This window comes from Peromyscus maniculatus, chromosome 8 (genome assembly GCF_049852395.1).
Source record: "Peromyscus maniculatus bairdii isolate BWxNUB_F1_BW_parent chromosome 8, HU_Pman_BW_mat_3.1, whole genome shotgun sequence".
NCBI lineage: Eukaryota > Metazoa > Chordata > Mammalia > Rodentia > Cricetidae > Peromyscus > Peromyscus maniculatus.
The window spans coordinates 104,148,472-104,169,905 of NC_134859.1; the positions used below are offsets into that span (position 1 = coordinate 104,148,472).

Here is a 21,434-nt window from a genome sequence, read left to right on the forward strand (position 1 = left end):
CCCATGCCTACCCCAATCAGGGCTGCAGCGTGTGCTCCCAGCGCGTTCCCACCCCAATCAGGGCTGCAGCGTGTGCTCCCAGCACATTCCCACCCCGATCAGGGCTGCAGCGTGTGCTCCCAGCACATTCCCACCCCGATCAGGGCTGCAGCATGTGCTCCCAGCGCATTCCCACCCTGATCAGGGCTGCAGCGTGTGCTCCCAGTGCATTCCCACCCTGATCAGGGCTGCAGCGTGTGCTCCCAGGGCGTTCCCACCCCATCAAAGTTGCAGTGTGTGCTCCCAGCGTATTCCCACCCAATCAGGGCTGCAGTGTGTACTCTCAGCACGTTCCCACCCAATCACGGCTGCAGTGTGTACTCCCAGCGCGTTCCCACCCCATCAGGGCTGCAGCGTGTGCTCCCAGCACATTCCCACCCTGATCAGGGCTGCAGCGTGTGCTCCCAGCGCGTTCCCACCCCATCAGGGCTGCAGCCTGTGCTCCCAGCGCGTTCCCACCCTATCAGGGCTGCAGCCTGTGCTCCCAGCGCGTTCCCACCCTGATCAGGGCTGCAGCCTGTGCTCCCAGCGCATTCCCACCCCATCAGGGCTGCAGCCTGTGCTCCCAGCGCGTTCCCACCCTATCAGGGCTGCAGCGTGAGTTCCCGGCCACCGAGCCCTCTCCACAGCTTTCCAGCGCCAATGTGTCTATCATTTCTTCATTCCCCCACAGCCCCAGTCAGGTCAAATCCCTGGAGCCGGCATCTGAGTATGGTTTTGAGGTTTACCATCAACTGGGCGTGATTGGTAGCTGTTACCACTCAGCCATTCTCCAGCCTCCTTGTCTAACTTTAAAGGCATCTCTGATCACTTATTTGTTTGTTTATATTTTATTTTATTTTATTATTTGGAGACAGGGTCTCATTGTATATGGAGCACTGGCTGGCGTCGGAACTTGTTATATAGCCCAGGGTAGTTTTCAACTCACAGAAGACAGAACCCTCATTTCAAAACTTGATGGTGAACATTTGTAGTCCTGGCTCTCAGGAGGCTGAGGAAAGAGTTCTAGACCAGCCTCGGCAAGATTCTGTCTTCAAAACAAGGCAAGGGTTGGGGATTTAGCACAATGGTAGGCTGCTGGGATTGTGGAGGTAGGTAGGAAAAGCAAAATGAAACAGGAAAAAAATGCTTTCTCCAAGCAGTTGGTAACCCTCACACTCATTTATTGTATTTTGTTATTGGTCTATATGCACAGGTGTATGGACCCACAGAGGCCAGGGGAGGACGTCGGGTTCCTGCTCTATCCTGCTCCACCTTATCCCTCAGAACAGGGTCGCTAACAGAACCTGTCTAACTGAACCTGAAACTCTGTCTTGCTGGGCTGGGCTGGCAGCTCCCGGACCTGCCCTCGTCTGTACCCTGGGGTCACAGGCACACATAGCTGTGTTGGCTTTTTTATATGGGGACAGGGATTCAGACGCAGGCCCTCATTCTTGCATGTACTCTTACATCAGTTGTGGCCTGAGCTGTTTCCTAGTCCCAGTGTTGACTGGAACTTAGATTCCTGCTCTTCACGTGCCCAGGGGGGCACACGTTAAAGGTTCCTAAAAGAGAGACCGGCACACTCTTACCATCCCCAGGTTCACCGTGGCGCCCGGCCTCTGCTCCATCTTCCCCAAATCCCGTGCCTCTGCAAGCTTCAAAAGGGACAGATGGCAGATTTGCTTGTGAGGGCTCAGCATGTCCTCCTGTTGGAACGATGCTGACGCCTGCCAAGAGCCCAAAGCGGGCAGAGCAGACCCCATCCACGCTCATCATCCTTGGCAGTTATGAAGAGTCTCTCTCCCCCTCCCCCTCCCCCCGCCCCCGTGTGTGTGTGTGTGTGTGTGTGTGTGTGTGTGTGTGTGTGTGTGTGTGTGTCTGAAACAGGGTTTCCTTGTGCAGCCCTGGATCTGCCTGCCTCTACCTCCAGTGCTGGGATTAAAGGATGTGGCCCCATGCCCGATTTAGAGCCTAGTTCTCAATCTGGGATCCCAGTACAATAGGAACTCAACCTAACATACTTTGTGCTTATTTGCAAATGCCAGCTCTGATGTGGGGATTTTTCCAGCCGCGTTAAGTCAGGAAGACTGATTTGCCTTTTTAACTGAACACCAGGATCATCTGCCCCTCTGTGAAGCCAGGGGAGGAATGGGGGGGGGGGAGTTGGGGGAAAGTGTCCCTCCAGAGTGCCTTTATTTATACCTGGATGCATTCCTTCCCCTGGGGAGCTCGGCTGCATCTGCCAGAGGGGCAGGAACAGGTGAGGTCGGTCTTCCTGTGCTGTTTGAATAACCTTGCTGATGAGTTTTAAGGAAAAGACAAAAAAAGACAAATAAAAGGTATACACTTCCCATCTCACTTTCCATTCCTGTTGCTGTGATGAAATCCTCTGCCAAAAGCTTTGAAGGAGGAAAGTGTTGGCAGCTCACAGTTCAGGTTACCGTCCACCGTCCAGGAGAAGCCGCAGCGGCAGGAGCTTGAGACAGGGAAGGAGCAGGGAGCAAGGGGTGGATATGCGCTTTTCAGCTCCCTCTCTCTGCCTGTGCTGTCCAGGACTCGGCCAAGGGAATGGTGCCACCCACAGTGGACAGGTCTCCCCACTTCAAGTAAGGTTATCACAATAATCCCTCCAGGCATGTTCTGAGGACCATCTCTCCTGTAATACTAGATTTTGTCAAGTTGACAGATAACATTGTCTCCAAGACCTTCAGCTTTTTAGATCACCCTCTACATTTTTTTTTTTAAATTTATTTATTTTTACTTTATTTGCATTGGTGCATTACCTGCTTGTATGTCTATGTGAGGGTGTCAGATCTTGGAGTTACAGACAGTTGTGAACTGCCATGTGGGTGCTGGGAATTGAACCTGGGTCCTCTGGAAGAGCAGTCAGTGTTCTTAACCGCTGAGCCATCTCTCCAGCCCCTACATTTTTTTTTATATTAAAATATACATATTTTTAGCTCAGGGGTTGAGTGCTTGCCTAGCATCCACTAAGCTCTAAAATCAATCCCACGATGCAAAAAAAAAAAAAAAAAAGAATCTCATATTTTTTTATTTTGAAGATATATTACTAAGCCAGGTGTGGTTACACATACCTTTAATCCCAGCACTTGGGAGGCAGAGGCAGGTGGATCTTTGAGTTTGAGGCCAGCCTGCTCTACAGAGTGAGTTCTAGGACAGCCAGGGATACACAGAGAAACCCTGTCTCGAAAAACTTAAAAAAAAAAAAATATTGCTAACCAATCAATCCACAAGCCTTGGAACATGAGACAGTCAATTCAAAATCCCAGTGAGGCATGGTGTCACATGTCTTCAATCTCAACGCTCTAGAGACAGAGGTAGGCAGATTTCTATGAGTTTGAGGCTAGTGTGATCTACATAGTGAGTTACAGGCCAGCCAAAGCTACTTAGTGGGCCCCTTTCTCAACAAATACATAAAATAAAATAAAAATAAAAATTCTACTTGGTTGTGGTGGTACACACCTGATCCTAGCAGTTGGGAGGTGGAGGCAGGAAGGTAAGAAATTCTAAGCTATCTTTGGCTACATAGTGAGTTTAAGGCCAGCCTGGGCTACATCACTGTAGCTAAAGTTTTCCTGCCTTGCCCACAGTCAGGACAAATCTTTGTCACCCGCCAGTCCCACAGCCGCTCAGACCCAACCAAGTAAACACAGAGACTTATATTGCTTACAAACTGTATGGCCGTGGCAGGCTTCTTGCTAACTGTTCTTATAGCTTAAATTAGTCCATTTCCACAAATCTATACCCTGCCACGCAGCTCGTGGCTTACCGGCATTTTCACATGCTGCTTGTCCTGGCGGCAGCTGGCAGTGACTCCTTCTGCCTTCCTGTTCTTTCTTTTCTCCTCTCTGTTAGTCCTGCCTATACTTCCTGCCTAGCCACTGGCCAATCAGGTTTTATTTATTGACCAATCAGAGCAACTTGACATACAGCCCATCCCCCAGCACAGCCAAGTGCAGACCATCTCAGATACCTGCACTCAGGCCCGTGGTCCTAATCATCCTCTATGTGGACCTGCTGGGTAAAGCCACAAGGAACCCAAGAACGGGCTCCCACAGGACATACAGAACATCCCACAGCACATTACACCCTGCCTCGGTGGGTAAAGTGCTTGCTTTGTGAACCTGAGGACCTGAGTTCAGATCCCACAACAAAGCTGGGTGTGGTGGCCCAGGCCTGCGACCCGACGGGCCTGCGACCCCAGGGCTGGGACGTGGAGGCAGGCCCATTCCGAGGACTCACTGGCCAGCTAGTTGGCCAAAATAGTGAGCTCTAGGTTCAGTGGGGGACCCTGTCTCACAGAACAAGCTATTAACCTCTGGCCTTCAAACACATTGCCTCCCTGAGCATATCTACCCATACACATGCCATGTGTACCACACACACTAAAACAAAGGCCAGCCATGGTAGGGGGACGTACTTGTGATCCTAGCAGAAGGAGGTAAGGGAAGAATTCAAGCTCATCCTGCAGCACTCTGGAGGCAGATCTCTGTGAGTTTGAGGCCAGCCTGGGCTACAGAGCAAGATCCAGGAGAGGCACCAAAACTACACAGAGAAACCCTGTCTCAAAAACAAACAAACAAACAAACAAACAAATCAAAGTAAAAAGTAATTAAGTTTTTAAAGGGGGAGAAACAAGAGAAAGCAAGGAAGTAAGGAAGAAAGGAAAGGAAGGAAGGAAGGAAGAAAGAAAGAAAGGAAGGAAGGAAGGAAGGAAGGGGGAGAGAGAGAGAGAGAGAGAGAGAGAGAGAGAGAGAGAGAGAGAGAGAGAGAGAGAGAAAGAAAGAAAGAAAGAAAGAAAGAAAGAAAGAAAGAAAGAAAGAAAGAAAGAAAGAAAGAAAAGAAAGAAAGAACAGTGCAGGAAAAAGAAAGTTGAACTCCTCAGCACCTGGGCGGATGATCCCTTGGTGACCACACTCGGTTCTGAAACAGGGTCAGAGGAAGCTGCTGGGATCATGGGACAGTGCCCTGGAGGAGAGACAACATCTCAACTGATGCTCAGATGCCAGCACGTCACTGTGATCAGGACTTCAGGGCAATGAGCAAAGGGAACAAGGAACTCCATTTTTGGAAACAGGCTTTCCTGTCACAACCGTGCAGCGTCATGCTCTGGTGCATGAAGCCTCCCCAGCCAGCCTATGTGGGGTGAGGTGAAGGCATCCCTTGTCCAGAGTCCCAGCTGTCCAGCTCACCCTGCATAATCATTACTTAAATTACTAGGCTTGTGTCTGCAAAAAAATCGGAGGCTTTGACCTTCAGGAACTGAGCCTCCAGGGAAGGGGATGTTCTATTTTCGGGAAGTGGATAATGAGCATGAGGAGCAGGCAAGCCTCGCTCCTGGCTTCATGTCTTTTCCAGCCTGGCGAATCCGGGTATCTGCATCCCTCCCCCGCTTTTGCTCCTGATCCTTAATAATTGGGTTTCGATAGAGGAAGCCTGAGTAGGTGCAAGTTTGGGTAAGAGAGGGGTACACCCCAGGACAGCATCCCCAAAGTCTCCTCTGCATATCTGCCCACCCGCAGGTAGGTGGACACAACCCTAGACCATTAGCACAACGGCACTCTCTGGCTGGGGACTAAGGCCAACCCACTGTCTGTTTGCTTTGGGGAACACCCAAGGACACGTTTTGAGAAACGTGAAAGTAGAAAAGACGTCCAAACAGAAAGCACGGGGAAAACCATGCGCACACCCATCGCCTCAGCCTCCAAGCTCTATCCTGGGCTGCTGAGCCGGAGAAGCAGCTCTGCTCTCCTTCCCTGACTGCAGACGTGCTGGCTCCTGCTTCCTGTGTCTCATTTCTCTTTCTAGGACCTCCTGAGTCAGGTGGTCTGACAGGGCTTCTCTTTCCTCAGGAGGCAAGATCGGCAAGCTAGGATCCCTGAGCAAACCAGGAAACATCCATTCTGCTAGTATCCAGGATGTGGGGCTGGGCAAAGGCCAGGCCACAGCCCACTTCAGGCCCAAATGGAAGATGATGTCAGAGGGAGTCCAAGGAATGTTTCCACTGAGTGACTCTTCCCAATGTCTGTGGCTGGCAGTATGGTTAGCCTGGTCCAGTCTCGTCACAGGAAAAGAGAAGCAGCTGGGCTTCCAGGTCACATGAGAGGAGGTGGCAAAGCCACAGAGTTCCTTTGGTGCCTGGGGGTTGGGGGAGTGGTGCCCTTTCTGCAAAGCAGTATGGGGAATTGTGCCAGGCTGGGAATGGATTGCTGGGCTGAAAAGCTGGGATTTCGCAAGCCTGAATTCTGTTTAGCAAAGTTGCCATTTTATCCCTCTTGGGTAATTTTCAGAAATGGAAACCAGTTTTTCTCTGGACTGGATCTCAGCCCTAGGAAGGCTGGTTCCAGCCCCACTCAACATAAATGCTTATTTTGGGGAAAAGCAAGGCTTTGGTTTAGGTTTGTTTGGGTAAAGCCAGAGAAGGAAGGAGTTGGGAAAGAAGGTTCTGGAGCCAAGCAAGGACAGAGTTAGCACATTGTTTCCATTTCCATCGGTGGTTAGTGAAATCCTGGCCCCTAAAATGTCCCTGTCACAATCTCAGGAGCCTGGGAATGACCACAATACATTATGTGCAGAAGGGACTTTGCAGATGCTATTAGGAATCTGGAGGTGGCCTGGGAGTAGGGGCACACCTTTAATCACAGCACTTGGGAGGCAGAAGCAAGAGTATCTCTGTGAGTTCAAGGCCAGCCTGGTCTACATAGTAAGTTCCATGACAGCCAGAGATATATAGCGAGACTCTGTCTCAAAAAAATAAAACAACAACAAAAATAATCTGGAGGTGGAGGGGAGGCTGGGGCTGGACTTCAGTTGGGAGAGTCCTTACGTAGCATGAAGGAAGCCCTGGGTTCTAGTACTAGTACCATATAAATTGGGTGTGATGTCGCATGCCTGTATTCCAGTACTGGAGAAGTGGATGCAGGAGGCTCAAGAATGTGAGGCCATCCATGAGAATAGTCTGGGGTACATGAGGAGGAGGAGGGGTCTGGAGATGGAAATTTATCTAGGGCACCTGGCTGGGGCCAGTGATCTCAGGGGACCTTGCGGGAGACAGGGAGAAGGAAGGAAGAGACAAGACTGTTGAGGTAAAATCTCAAGATACATCAGTCGCTGGCTTTGGTCATGAAGGGTCCTCGTACCAAGGAATGCAGGTGGCCTCTAAAAGATTAAAAAAAAAAAAAGGCTAGGTTCCTCAGACCACAGGTTCACTCTGGACTTTGGCTTCCAGAACTGTAAGGATAAATTGATGTTAAGCCTGAGTTGCAGTAAAGATCCATCATGTAACATCCAACACAAAACTCAGCTTTGCTCGTCCAGGGACTGGGGAACAAACCCATCTGCTCAGGAAGCTGGAGATGCCATAAGCCAAGGTAGAAGCCAGGATCTGAAGGTCAAGGTAGCCAAAATAGTGCAGGAGCCTGGCTGCTTGCAGATATAAGCAATCATTGCACCCAGGCCATGCTGGAGAAGAGGCTAGGCTTGCCTTCCAGACATCCCTTTTTCCTGCACCCACAGGCACTATTCAAGGTGGTTTCCTCTTTCAACTCTTTCAAGATGCCCAGTGTGGTTACATCTTTCCACTGAAGGCATAAAGCATTGATTCACAATGGTCCTAAGAGCTTATTGGTTTCCCTCCCAAGCCTTCAAGCTGGAAGAGGAGCATTTCCATACCACACAAGGCAATGCCGGAGGCGTCTACGGCTAACCAACACATCCTGGGCTGGGAGTGTAGCTCAGAGGTAGAGCATTCACAGGGCCAGGATTTAATCTCTAGTACCACATAGAGACATTTTATTATATAAAATATTTTTCAGGGCTTGGGGCTCAGTGGGTTGAGGGCTTGCTATGAAGCATGAAGTCCTGAGTTCAGATTTCCTGCATCCACGTAAAACTTGGGTATACGGGCACATGAACCCCCAGCACGTGAGTTGGGGTGGGGATTGAAAGGCAGATCCTAGAGGCATGATGGCTGACCAGTTTAGCTGAAACTTGCTCTAATCTCAAAGAGATATGCTGTCTCAAAAATGAGTAGGGCTGGATATGGTGGCAGTGTGTGTCTTTAACTCCAGCACTGGTGGTGGGTGCTTCTCCGAGTTCAAGGCCAGCCTGGTCTACACAGCAAGTTCCAGGCCAGCCAGAGCTACAGTGAGACACTATCTCAAAAGCAAAACAAGTGGAACTGGACCCGAACTGACCTTTGCCCTTCACACATGCATGTACAGGTGAGCACTCTAACCTCGAAAACATTGTTCGTATGTGTGGATATATGAACAAATCTCAGACAACAGAGACAACGCTAGGTGAAAAGGAAGAGATTGGGGTGATCACAAACAGGTCAAGGAACCCCCAAGACTGTGGGCTAGGCCCCAGAAACCAGGTCCACCCATCTACAGTCCTCCAAACCCAGAAGACGCCAGGCCTGTTGACACAGTGAGCTGCATGTCTGTTGTCTGAGCCACCAGGATGGCAGGCAGGTGGCTGGAAGCAGCAAAGTGGCACCCTGTGGGTGTCAGATTTCAGAATGTTCTGGAATCCTAATGACCCTGAGTTGTAGCCAGGGTCAACAAAGCCTAGAGGTAGGGGCGTATGGGAGACAGAGTCCAGAGGCTCAGTGGGGCCTGTACCCCAGCCACAGCAAGGTGGCCCAGGAGGACAAGGAGAGTACCTAAGAGGTTGTCTTAGTCAGTCTTTTTTTTAAATGTATGAGCATTCTGTCTGCATATATACCTGCATGCCAGAAGAGGGCATCGACTCCCATTACAGATGGTTGCGAGCCACCATGTGGGTGCTGGGAATTGAACTCAGAATCTCTGGAAGAGCAGCCAGTGCTCTTAACCGCTGAGCCGTCCCACGAGCCCCTTAGTGTTCTATGACTGTGAAGAGACATCACGGCAGTGGCCATTCTTATAAAGGGAAGCATTTGACTGGGGCTTGCCTAATGTTTCAGAGGTTTAGTCCACTGTCGTCATGGCAGGAAGCATGGCGGCACACAGGCAGGCACGGTGCTGGAGGAGGAGCTGAGAGTTCTACATCTGGATTCTCAGGCAGCAAGAAGAAAGAACACTGGGACTGCATTGGGCTTTTGAAAGCCCAAAGCCCACCCACAGTTGTAGCGGGAATCTTAAAAGTTCTTATTAATAAAATCAAACCCGAGGCCAGTTATTGGGGTGAACACTGGAAGGTCAGAGAGACAGAACAAGCCACAGCCACCTCACCTCACCAGTTCTCAGCTGGTCCTGTTTCCTCAGACTGGAAGCCTCTGAGTCCTCATCCAGAATGAATCCCAGCTGAACTGTGCTGCTTCAAAGCCTGAAAGCTTAACCAGCCACATGCTTAACCAGCCACATGCTTAACCAGCCACATGCTTAACCAGCCAAATGCTTAATTTTCTGATCCTCACGCCTTATATACCTTTCTGCTTTCTACCATCACTCCCTAGGATTAAAGGCTCGCTTCCTGGGATTAAAGGCGAGTCACCATGCCTGGCTGTTTCCAATGTGGCCTTGAACTCACAGAGATCCAGAAGGATTTCTGCCTCTGGAATGCTAGAACTAAAGGCGTGTGCTACCACTGCCTCTAGTGGCTTTTCTGTTCTCTGACCCCAGATAAGTTTATTAAGGTACACAATATTTTGGGGAACACAATGCCACCACACACAGTGACACACTTTCTCCAACAAGGCCACACCTCCTAAACCTCCTAATGCCACTTCCTAAGCACTCAGATATATGAGCCTATGGGAGCCTTTTTTTTTTTTTTTTTTAGTTTTTCAAGACAGGGTTTCTCTCTGTGTAGCTTTGGAGCCTTTCCTGGAACTCCCTCTGTAGCCCAGGCTGGCCTCAAACTAACAGAGATCTGCCTGCCTCTGCCTCCCGAGTGCTGGGATTAAAGGCGTGCGCCACCACTGAATGGGGCCATTCTTATTCACACCACCAGCGAGTCGCGCTCACACAGCTCTACCAGTGAAAACATCGCACAGAAGAGGAAACCCAAAGTCTATACTCCAGCACACAGCCAGGGATCCTGTACAGCCTCTCTGTGCCTCCACATCTCCCCATGTGGCCTGCAGCACCACCAAGCCAGTGCCAGCACTGGCCATCACGGAGAGCAGCTAGGAACTCTCAGAGTGGAAAGCTAAATGCCGGACAGTCTGGAAACAAAGTCTTAACGTTTTGCAGAGCTGAACATCTCCTTTCTCTTGCAGCCTCCCAGGCAGGGACATACTATAAAAACAGAAAGAATTTGAGGTTCAGGAGGCCTGCACTGAGGGGTTGAACTTACCAGGAAAGCTGAGCATAGTGATATACACCTGTGATCCCAGCACTCAGGAGGCTGAGACAGGAGGACTGCTTGGAGTTTGAGGCTGGACCCAGGGTCAGGTCCCAGTATCCATATGGAGGCTCACTACCATATATAACTCCAGTTCCAGGAGATCCAGTGCCCTCTTCTGTCCTCCACAGACACCAGGCACACACGTGGTGCACACACATACATGCAGGCAAAACACCCATACACATAAAATACACTAAATGCATCTAAAAATGGTTCTTAACATTACAAAACAAAGCAACTCTCAGAGCCAGGGCAAGCGGCTTCTCGTGCACAAAGCCCCAGCTCTGATTTCTAGTATCGCATGAGCTTGATGTGGGAACATGAACTGTGACTAACACTAGGAAGGGGAAGACAGGAAGTCAGGACAGCAAAGCCACCCTCATTTATGTAGCAAGTTCAGGGACAGCCTAGGACACACAAGCCCCGTTTCAAAGGATCAAACCCCTTAAAAATATAAAGTAAAATAAAAATCACCCAGGGAAGGTAGCTTCAGGCATGGTGGGCGGGGCGCCAGGCATCCTCACCTAAGGAAAACAACGAGAGAGACTGATGGCTGTGCAGGTAGAGATGCCTGCCACCACGCCTGACTCCCTGAGTTCAAGCCCTGGGATTCTTCTGGTGCAAGGAGAGAACAGACTGTAGAAGGTAGTTCTTTGACCTCTACACTCACACTGTGCACACACACACACACACACACACACACACACACACACAAACGTGTAAACAACAAAAACAACAAAAAACATTTAAATGTTTGGCCACCTGGTAGCCTTCCTTGAGTTCCTGGGGTGCAGAGGCTAGGTCTAAGGACCAGTCATCACCTCTCTGGCATGAGGTGGGGAGGTGGAGGTGGAGGAGGAGGTGGTGGTGGTGGTGGTGGTGGTGGGAGCTCTTAGGTGTTTTTCTCTGGGAAAGCTAGGCATGGAGCCTAGGAAGAAAAACAATTCCTGTGAGACAGGTATGGCTGGAAACAGGCTGGGTTGATGATCAAGTCAGAACTCCTGACTGGCCTGAGGCCAAGGCCAGGTGGGCCTTGCTGGACACAGTCTGGTTAATGAGTGTGTGTGTGTGTGTGTGTGTGTGTGTGTGTGTGTGTGTGTGTTCTTGTGCATGCACGTGGGGAGTGCTTGGGGCAAGCTGCAGCTTCTTTTTCCTGGAGACCCTCAGGTCCCTGGGTACCTAGAGAGGCAGTTGAGGTGAACACAACCCACTAGGCTAACAGACACCCAGAATAGCTCTGGTGGGACAAGGCCTCCCAGACTGGGGGAAGGGCTTCGGGTTTGTTCTCTGCTGTGCTGGGAATTGGTTTGACAGCTCTGAGGAGACCCTTCACCTCTCAAGGTCTCAGTTCCTTGAAGCTTCACAAACGCAAACCATCATCTTGTCCATGTCTAGTCCTGGCTCCGGGGCCAGGGGCGCCATCCCACGGTTTCTGGAGTTAGGATAAAGTTCTTTAGAAAGGGAAAGGGTCTAGAAAGCCTGCCCAGGATGGGGGAGGGTAACAAGAACAAGAGAGGCAAAGGCCAAAGAGGTGAGCAGGCCAGGGCATGAGGCGGCAGGGAGCACAGAGGGGCCATTGTGCAGACTGGAACTGAGGCCAGATTGGAACCCCCTCCCACTGGGTCTTTCCCGGTCAGGAAGAGAACTGGGCCCCGAGGCCCAGGGATAAAGAGCCCTGCAGGCTGCTTCTGCTCCGCTCACCGACTCCGTGTCCAGTCAACCTCGCCCCAGCTGGCCTGCAGTCTGAAAGGATCCAGCCCCACGCTTCAAAGAAAAGCTGCTCCAGGTCGGCATTTTCAGCATGAACTTACACACAGCCTGGTCTTCTCTTTCCCGTGCCTCAGTTTCCACTCTTCAGTTGCTAACGACTGGCTTTTCAGGCTTGGTTGACACTCCTTCCCAAATGTGGGAGAGAGAGTAGGAGAGGGGTGCTCCCACGCTAGTCTGCGCAGGCAGCCCCCTACAAGCTCGAAATCTCGGGGAGAATAGCTTCCTAACTGAGTTTGCTAGATGCCAAAGCCAACCTGGACCCTAGATCTCTGGAAAGGGGTGGGAGAGGACAGAAAAAGGAGCAAGCAGCAGTGAGATCTGGCTCCCCCGCAGAGCCCCCTCCTCCCACCACGGCTCGCGTCCTCGCAGCGCGTGACCGCGGCACTGCGGCTGCAGAGCCGCCATCCCCTGTCCGCGCTGGATTCCTGGGGTGTGAGGTGGGAAGCCGGAGATGGGGGTGGGTGCAGGACCAGATCTCCGTAGCCACGCGCGGCGGCACTGGGGGTGGGGGATGACGCCCTTGCTTTCTCCAACTCCTCTAGTTTTTTTGTTTCCGGGAGTTTCTCCACCCGTGAGCGTGTCGCTGAGTCACCTTCTCGGAAGGCTCGGGTCAGGCTGTCCCGGGGCGGTGCAGAGCCAAGGCATATATTGAGGAGACGCGTGCGGAACCGCAGGTTCAGCCTGCGTTCCCTGGCCAGCTCGGGGAACCCCTAAAATAGTGAGAAACTCGGTAGGGAACTCAGGAGTCCTCTGGGAGAGAAGCCACCTTCAAGGCGTGACCCAGTTCACTGCAACGCCTTGTTATCTGGTACCCCGCTCCTCCCGGACTCGCCCCTTCTGGACTGTAAGAAGGCGATGCAAAGAGAGAGGTGTGTGGGGTCGCGCGGGGGCCGGTGTGGGCGTGCGAGCCCTCCGCATCTGGGGCTGGATCATCACAGCTTCCTTCGGGGGTTTGGTGTCTGTCTTGGTCTTGCCTGGGTAGGTCACCAAATCGGACTTGGCGGCTTCATTTTCTCAGTCTCCGCCAATAATCTTCCAGGATTTTAACTCGGGTTAGTTATGGACACCCTCAGGCCATTTGCCATGAAATATATCACTTACACAACGACCCATGCGTCCTGTTTATCTCCACCGAAGGGCATTCTCCCGGGCGCGTGTGCATCTTCACCCGGAGCTTGCCCGAGGGGTGGGGAGCGGGGGGACCACGCCCCCGTGCTTGCCCCTCCAATCCGGGTGAGAGCCCCCCCCAGTGCCCTGTCCACGCTGCTGGATTCTTCCAGTTGGTGAGGATCGTGGATCCGGATCATCCGCTGCAGGCAGCTTCCCAGGCCTCGACAGTATTCCCTGGGGGGGAAGGCTCCAACTTTGGAGGTTGCTGAGGAGGCCTCCTCCTCCGGACTTCGTGCTCCAGCTAGAAGTCCCCAAACCGGTTTCAGCTTTCTCCCGGAAGGCATGACAAACCGCTTCGGGTTCGGTGGCTGAGTGGTCCAGCGGCTGCATCTGGAAGCTAAAAGTAAATCCATCGCGGAGGAGCAGGGGAGCAAGAGAAGCTTGCGGGTGGCGGGGTGACCCGACCTGGCCCAGAGCTAGGACAGCAGGAAGGATCTGGGTGTGGAATTCTGATCAGGCTGGGGATAGGAGACGCCGAAGAGGCGCTGCCTCCCTACTGTGAGTAGCCGTTTCGAGGTGCAGCCCATGGTCCTCAACGAGAGCGCAGAACCACGCGCACCCGAGGCACACTCGGATGCTGGGCGCGGGGATCTGGGCTGCGCCCTCACTTTCGCGCTCCCTGGACGCGCTGCTTAAAGCCGTGCTCTGAACTCCACGCCTCGCTGATTTCCTCCAGCTTGTCCTCGACAGGGGTGCACAATCGTGTCCGGGTATCCAGCCCCCTACTTCCAATCTGCGCGTGGCCGAGCAGTGGGCGGGTTGGGGACCAGGGCGGCGCGCAGCGCTGGTTCCACCCAGGAGAGCCCAAGGAAGGCGGGGCGTGGCCAGGCCGGCGCAGAGGCTCCGCGCCCTCCCCGCGCCGCGGCGAAGTTGAGCGAAAAGTTTGGGGCCGGAGGGGAGCGATCCCTGGGAGTCGGTGCCAACCCCGTGCTTCGGTTGTCCCTCAGTCGCGAGGCTGAGCCTGAGAGGAGCTGCTTTCCGCCACAAGCCGCTAGAGGGACAGACTGGGTAGGGACGTCCCCCACAACCCCGCCCTCCCGTAGTTGGCGGTGCTTTCCTGGGCCCGCGAGGGAGACCGCCACATGCCCGCGGCCTCAGAGCACACTCGGGCAGGGCAGAAAGCAGCTGTGGGTCCATCCAGCTCGGGCTGGCTCTTGCGGGACCTGGGCACTGTTCTCACGAGCGCGGCGCGCATCCCCTTTGGACACTCGAGACCCGGTGGCTTCGGAGTTCAGGCGGGGGACGCGGCGACTGGGCTGCCTGGGACGTGGTTCTTCGTCCAGAAGTGAGAGCCTGGCAATGTTGGTTCTGGGAAGTTTTCGCAACTGGACTCTCCACCAAACCCAAGGGGTGAAGAGCTGGCCCGACGAAGAGAGCCACGGGTCACTGACTCATGCGTCGGGCCGGAATCCAGAGTCCCCATGGAACGGAACGTTCGTGGGGTGGGAGCTCGGTCTGGAAAGCTAGATCCCGGACCCACGGGGCGACCCAGGGGGCTCTGTGATTCCGTAGCATGCAGCTCCCTGTGCGAGGTCCAGGAGCCTGGCTGGGCACCCTGCCCCACATGCTCAGAGCCCAGGCCCCGAACCCCACCGACACTGTCTCCTCCTGTCCCTCAGATCTGGCCGCCTCCGGGAATGACAGGGCCGCTCTCACAGCCCAGGGAGGCGGAGAGGGCGAGCCCCACAGTCAGTCGCCAGACACCCTCCTGGGCAACACCGATAAGGAGTTGAACACAGGAGTCGCCGTTACCCCTAGCACCGCCGGGACGGCACCGGTGGCCGCCTGTCAGCGGGAGTCCCGGAACCTGGCTATGGAACCAGGTTTGTGGGGTACCTGGTTGGGAAAAGCTAAAGGGACCCCTTTCCCCAAGAAATGATAGAGAAACTTTTTGTCCCATGAGGCCAGAAGTCGTCTGGCCCTGAGCCAAGGAAAGAGGTATTGCGGTGTCCCTGGACAACCTGTGGGAGGCCGCTTCCTCTAGCAGGGCTGTTGGTCAGTTACCCAAATGTTGGGTTTCTCCACTCATGTCATTTCAGCTCTCTTCCGCCTTCTAGCGGCTGGTTGTGGACATTGCCATTCTTTCTCTTTTCCTTTTCTTTTTTGGTTTTTTTGGAACAGAGTTTTTGAGACAGAGTTCCTGGCCATCCTGGAACTCAGAGATTCTGAGTACTGGGTTTAAAGGTGTTCACCACCACCGCCAAGCTCGGTTTTTGTTTTAAGGTTTGTTTTTATTTTGTGTGTGAGTGTTTTGATAGCATGGATGTATGTATGTGCACCACATGTGTGCTTGGTGTCCTTGAAGACCAGAAGAGGGCATAGGATCCCCTGGAACTGGCGTTTAGGACCATTGTGAATCACCCCACCCACCATCCAGGTGCTGGAACAATTAAGAGCAAGTGCTCTTAATTCCCGAGTCCGCTTTAGCCCGTCCGGTCTGTTTTTTTGTAGCAGGTTGCCCTGGGGGACTGCTCCCACGGCCTTGCAGGGTGCTGGTGCTGCTGAACCCCCAGAGCGGCAGGGGCAAGGCTTTGCAGCTCTTCCAGACACTCGTGCAGCCCCTCCTGAAGGAGGCAGAGGTATCCTTCGAACTGATGCTCACTGGTGAGTACTGTCCCCAGGGGGTGAAGGGAGCACTTTCTGCCAGAAAACCAGCTTTGAGAGCATCAAATCTTCCCCCAGCACGGCAGAACCATGCCAGGGAGCTGGTGTGTGCGGAGGAACTGGGTCATTGGGATGCCCTGGTGGTCATGTCCGGTGATGGTCTGATGCATGAGGTAAGGGCCGAGCTAGAGGATGGCCCAAAGGGTTCGGGATAGTGTTTCCTGGGCTGAGGCCACTCTGCTTTAACAGGTGGTGAACGGGCTTATGGAACGGCCTGACTGGGAGACTGCCATCCAGAAGCCCCTGTGCAGCCTCCCCGGAGGCTCTGGCAATGCACTGGCAGCTTCCTTGAACTACTATGCTGGGTGAGGATCTGATTGGGTGTCATGTCTCCTGCCACCAGGTCCTGTGGGAAGTCCTACTTTTTCTTCTGGAGCCTCAGACTCAGTTTACTGGTCCTAAAGAGCCTCCGTCTGCTGTCACTGGCTCCACTAACTCCCTAGGGACCACTGTTGCTTTGCTGGCCCTCACTCCCCAAAAGGAGTAAAAAGAGGACGCCTGTCCCAGCTGACCTTTCACCTTGCAGGTACGAGCAGGTGACGAATGAAGACCTCCTGACCAACTGCACACAGCTCTTATGCCGCAGGCACCTGTCACCCATGAATCTGCTCTCACTCCACACTGCTTCTGGGCTGCAGCTCTATTCTGTGCTCAGCCTGGCCTGGGGCTTCGTGGCCGATGTGGACCTCGAGAGTGAGAAGTACAGGCGCTTGGGGGAGATTCGTTTCACGGTGGGAACCATCTTTCGCCTAGCAACCCTGCGAACCTACCAGGGTCAACTGGCCTACCTTCCCGTAGGACAGGCCGCCTCTGCGGTACCTGCTTCTCCTGCACTGGCGCAGAAGGGCCCCGTGGACACACACCTCGTTCCCCTGGAGGAGCCAGTGCCTTCTCACTGGACTGTGGTGCCAGAGCAGGATTTCGTTCTGGTGCTGGTACTGCTACACACCCACCTGAGCAGGGAGCTGTTTGCGGCACCCATGGGCCGCTGTGAGGCTGGCGTTATGCATCTGTTCTATGTGCGTGCAGGGGTGTCAAGGGCCATGCTGCTGCGCCTCTTCCTGGCCATGCAGAAGGGCAAGCATATGGAGTACCAATGCCCATACTTGGTGCACGTGCCCGTGGTTGCTTTCCGCCTGGAGCCCAAGAACCAGAGGGGCGTGTTTTCTGTGGATGGAGAGCTGATGGCATGTGAAGCCGTGCAGGGCCAAGTGCACCCAAACTCTTTTTGGATGGTTTGCGGCAGCCGAGATGCCCTATCCGGCTGGGAGCCCTAGCAGAGGCCACCTCCAGAAGAACCGTTAGGATTCCCTGGCTCTCTGTGCCTTTGTCTATGTCTACACTGACATGGGACCTTCCCTGCATCCACCCCCTGGTAAGGGAGTGTATCTCAAGCTCATATGGAGGTGGTGGGGACCAAGTGGAGGAAGCAGGAAGATGGGGCTGTTTTGGAAAGGGTCTGCCCTCTAAATGCTAGAATGAAACAGGAGGCAGGAGCCCGCTGGCTGGGCAGTTGCATATAGAAGGCACTCCCCGTTGCTCTTGGAGCCCTTCCCTGAGAATCAAATCCAAATAAAGTGACTTTTCCAACCTGTTGATCCTGTCCCAGGGGTTGGGAAGAGAATGTGGTCTTTCACTGGCCAAGGGCTATGGAATTGTACTGGGGATTGAACCCAGGGTCTCTGGCATGCCATATAAGCACACTATTCAGCTATACCCCCAAGGCACAGTCATGTTGGTGCTGGGCACACCAACTCCTTAGGGACTGATAATCAGACCCCCTTCAGCTGCAGAGGCCCTCAGAGCCTGGCCAGCTGCCCCACCCAACACGTAAGACTGAGTGAAGCTCTGTGTTCCACCTCTGACCTCAAATACAGTAGGGACCCTGAGTAGATGCAGCAGGGGATCGTTCCTGAGTTAGAAGCCCCGGAGACTGGCAAGCAGATTCAGATCCTATTGAAAGTGGGCCATTACCTGGGCCTGCTTACTAGGCACTGTCAAAGCTGGAACCTCCTGCCAGCCATTTTGTACAATTCTGCCCTAATTTCAAGTGGTCTTGGTAAGCGCTAGAGCGTATAATGGGCGGGAGTGGGGGCATTCCATCCGTGTGGCTTCAGGGAAGCCATTACCCATGCTGAATGGACTTTCTAGTGTGGCTGCTTTGGACCCCCCTATATTCCTGAAACTAACGCCTCGTCCATGCTCTGCAACTAAGCCCAGAAAGCTCATTGGCTCCCCAGGGGGAGCTTTGGTGGACCTGAACTTTGTTGTTGGGATCTTATGAGGGGAAGACTTGCTAATCTCTCTCCATGGAAGGGGTTCTGACAGATTTCAAACAAAAATGACAGGCAGCAGTTCCTTAAAAAAAAAAAAAAAATGGGTTACACTCATGACATCTCTAGACTCAGCCAAGGCACCTCAGCCCTTCCAACTCTTCCTTAACAGATCTAGACAGGAAGAGAGGAAAGCCCAGGAAAGCAGCGAATGCTCCCCAGACCGGCAACCATTCCAGCTTGGAGCCCAGATCCTCAGGCACACTGGTGTCCACTACCCAGTGTTGAGAGCTGACTGCCATCCGGATACTCACTGGCAACCCCAACAGACCGCAGGCCTGGAGAGGAAGGCCCACAGCCACAGACTACCTCGGGGAAATGGTGTGGGAGGGTGGGCCCTGGCACACAGAAGGCAACAGAGCCCGAATGAACGGCAGAGGCAGGTTTAATGGTGTCACTTTGTCTTGTTAATGAGCCAGCCCCCCAAAAAATGCAAGTAAAAAAAAAGTTTAATCACACAGCACTTTATACAGATATTATAAGCAGTAGGCATTCACATCTCCACATGAATGATGCCCTGGGATGCACAGCCCCACCAGGCACTCATGATGTCCGCAAGGTAGCGACGGGTTCCCGGTGAGTGTTCCAGTTTCCGGTTCTGTCCTTCCCAAGGCTCTGATGCCCGGCGGTCCTTGCACAGCACAGGCGTGGAGCCCATTTAAGGCTGACAAGACGCATCATGCTTTGGCTTTTTTTTTTTGTCTGTTTTGTCTTTTGTCTTTTTTTCTAGTAAGAGTTAGCTTTTGAGATTTATTTTCCCAACCTTAAATATTACATACATACACCGGAAATGACACAGCTGCAATGTGCTCAACAGCATCCTCTGATCTGGAGCTTCACATTATCAAAAGCTTAGAAACTTGTAAACCTCTGTGCCTGTGGGGTGGGGTGGAGCTCCCGCTGCATCCAGCCTCCCAGCCTCCCTCCCTCCCTCCCTCCCTCTGACTGCGCTTGCAGAGTCTGTAAGCCAAGGCTGACAGGAGCCACTGGATGGGGAGAGGCCTTTGTTGCTGGCCTGGTTTGTGCAGATGCTCCTGTGGCCTCAGTAGGGACAAAACGAGGCTGGCTGGAGCGGATGTCAGTAGAGGCCGCACAGGCAGGTCTGGGCAGGACTGCCAGTGTCGCTGCCAGCTTGGACTGGAAGAGCAAGGCACCTACAGCCATCTCTTTGCCAGCGGCACCCTGTCCTTACCTCCGAGTTCCTGTGGGGGTTACCACCTCTCTTGGTATTACCAAACCTTAGCTTAGTCCCAACCTCTCTTAGAGAGTAAGTGCAACAGGTCTAAGGGCTATAACGCACTGACAGGCCACAGCGGCCACAGCAGCCACAGCTCCAAGAGATGGAGGTATGGGGAAGTAGAGGACCCAGCGTGGCAGCAGGAGGGTCTGGGGTGTGGGGAGGCTACAGTCGAGCTGAGGAGGAAAGGGACCAGGAGCATTGCAGGAGCAGCCGCACTTCATGCAAGGCACGTCCACCCTCCTGCCACTTGCAGGTTCCTCAACACCCCACCTCTGACCTGAGAAGGGACAGCGAGGGAACAAGTGCCAGGACATTCTGCCTGGGGCAACAGAAGGGACATCAGTGGAGTTCCCAGTGCCTCAGGGACCTGCCTTTGAAACATCACTGAGGGATAGAACGCAGCATCTCGGGACACTTCTTGCACTTCATCAAACTTGCCGCAGGGAGGAGAGGGCCGTGGAAGGCTCCAACTGGGGAGAGGAAGGGGCAGGAGAGGGGCAAAATCTCAGGGAGGGAGGGAGGGAGGGAGGGAGGAGGCAGCGGCTGGCCTCTCCCACCATGACACTCCTTTCGCAAGCCCTGGCCGCTACTTGTCCTCTGTGCTCTCGGGCATGCCTGCCTCGAGCAGGGCAGCACGGAACTGTGTGAGGACCCCTCGGATGCTCTTGATGAAGCCCTTGGAAAGCGGGAAGAGGGGGAAGCCGATGTCAGGGTAGCCGCTCTTCTCAGGCAGGAAGCTGCGGTAGCTCTTCCTCCTCCTCTTTGGTCTAACGCTGGGCGGTGCTGCCGCATCAGGGGCTGTCTCAGTCTGCTCTGTGTGGTCCCTGCTGGCTGAGGCCGGGCCCTGGGCACCACTCTCGGAGTCTGAGCCCTGGGAGGCCTCCCCGGGGGCCATCCCTACATCCTCGGGCTCTTCTCGGCCGGAGTCGGAGAGTTCAGCTGCAGCCAGGGGCTCCAGAGAGCTGCTGTCTTTAGGGACTCCGTTGGGCAGTGCCTGGGCCCTCTCTAGCATGGCGTGGGTGTCCAACCAGGACTCAATGCGGCTCACCAGACGCCAGCCACCCACACTGAAGTGCTGCCGGATCTCCTGCTCGAAGACCTCAGGAGGCCGTCGCACCAACTGGGTCATGGACTGTACCACCCGGATCAACGCCATCTCATTGTAGCAGCGACTGTTCTCGTAGCCTTCCTGCAGGCCCCGGTCACTATCAAAGCCAGCTTCGTTGTAGTATGGCTCATTTACCAGGATCAGACCTGCCAGAGAAAGTCCTTAGTAAGTCACGAAGGCGGGCTTGGGAATAGCCTGTCAGTGTGCCTGCCAGCCCATCATCGTACCTTGGATGGAAATGAGCACCTGGAGAAGACTGGATTTGCTCGTCCACCTCTCTGTCCCCTGAAACACAAACTGAACCTTCAGGTCTGTCCCAGATGGACACCAGCCCCACTGTGCCACCGTCTCCACTGGGGCCCATCCTCACCTTTCCAATCCAGGTACCCAGGAGGCTGACGCACACCTTCCCATTGTCATAGAGGTTGGGGTTCAGGCGGCCACTGCACTGGGAGAGGTAGCAGAAGTGGGGGGGCACCGCTGGGTAGATGTTGGGAAGCTGGATGTCAAACAGGTAGAGGCCATCTTCATAGGGAGTCCGAGTGGGGCCCTTGATTAGTGCTGAGAAGAGGTCCTGGAAGGGAACATGGGATTGTATCATGAACTGCTGAATGGTCTTACTATTAAAAACCCGGAAGCCAGATATTGGGGTAAAAGCTGAAGGATCAGAGAGACAAAGGAACAAGCCACTGCCACGTCTCACTTCACCAACTCCACAAATCCTCAGACTGAAGTTGATAAAGAAATGTATTATATAGAAATGATAAGATAAAAA

The 21,434-nt window shown here is 53.6% G+C and overlaps 2 protein-coding genes across 5 annotated transcripts in view; one reads left to right on the forward strand and one right to left on the reverse strand.

Annotated features, from left to right (window-relative positions):
- Window positions 1-12,776: 12,776 nt before the first annotated feature.
- Sphk1 (sphingosine kinase 1) lies at window positions 12,777-17,568 on the forward strand. Of its 3 annotated transcripts, none has more exons than XM_006993665.4 (6): window positions 12,777-13,013; window positions 14,934-15,137; window positions 15,766-15,918; window positions 15,997-16,091; window positions 16,168-16,283; window positions 16,505-17,568. In XM_006993665.4, the coding sequence occupies exons 2-6, from the start codon at window positions 15,128-15,130 to the stop codon at window positions 17,253-17,255; spliced, it is 1,125 nt and encodes a 374-aa protein (XP_006993727.3). In that variant the 5' UTR covers window positions 12,777-13,013; window positions 14,934-15,127; the 3' UTR covers window positions 17,256-17,568. The 3 variants fall into 3 exon arrangements, with proteins under 3 accessions (XP_006993727.3, XP_076399901.1, XP_076399900.1); XM_076543786.1 differs by lacking the exon at window positions 12,777-13,013 and adding an exon at window positions 14,016-14,599; XM_076543785.1 differs by lacking the exon at window positions 12,777-13,013 and having other exon boundaries at window positions 14,678-15,137.
- A 1,110-nt stretch (window positions 17,569-18,678) lies between these two features.
- Window positions 18,679-21,434, reverse strand: part of Ube2o (ubiquitin conjugating enzyme E2 O) — a 46,456-nt gene continuing 43,700 nt past the window's right edge. For both annotated transcript variants that reach the window (XM_076543783.1, XM_076543782.1), the window contains exons 16-18: window positions 21,030-21,233; window positions 20,887-20,944; window positions 18,679-20,805 (exon numbers count right to left, since the gene is read on the reverse strand). In XM_076543783.1, the coding sequence (XP_076399898.1) occupies window positions 20,138-20,805; window positions 20,887-20,944; window positions 21,030-21,233 (930 nt within the window). In that variant the 3' untranslated portion in view covers window positions 18,679-20,137. The remainder of the gene's footprint in view (window positions 20,806-20,886; window positions 20,945-21,029; window positions 21,234-21,434) is intronic.

Excerpts from the sequence above, each read along its gene's own strand:
- Sphk1 (XM_076543785.1), top strand. The coding sequence starts at position 14,828 with ATGCAGCTCCCTGTGCGAGGTCCAGGAGCCTGGCTGGGCACCCTGCCC. Across the intron at positions 16,092-16,167 it reads GTGATGGTCTGATGCATGAG|GTGGTGAACGGGCTTATGGA; the intron begins GTAAGGGCCGAG and ends CTGCTTTAACAG. Across the intron at positions 16,284-16,504 it reads TCCTTGAACTACTATGCTGG|GTACGAGCAGGTGACGAATG; the intron begins GTGAGGATCTGA and ends TTCACCTTGCAG.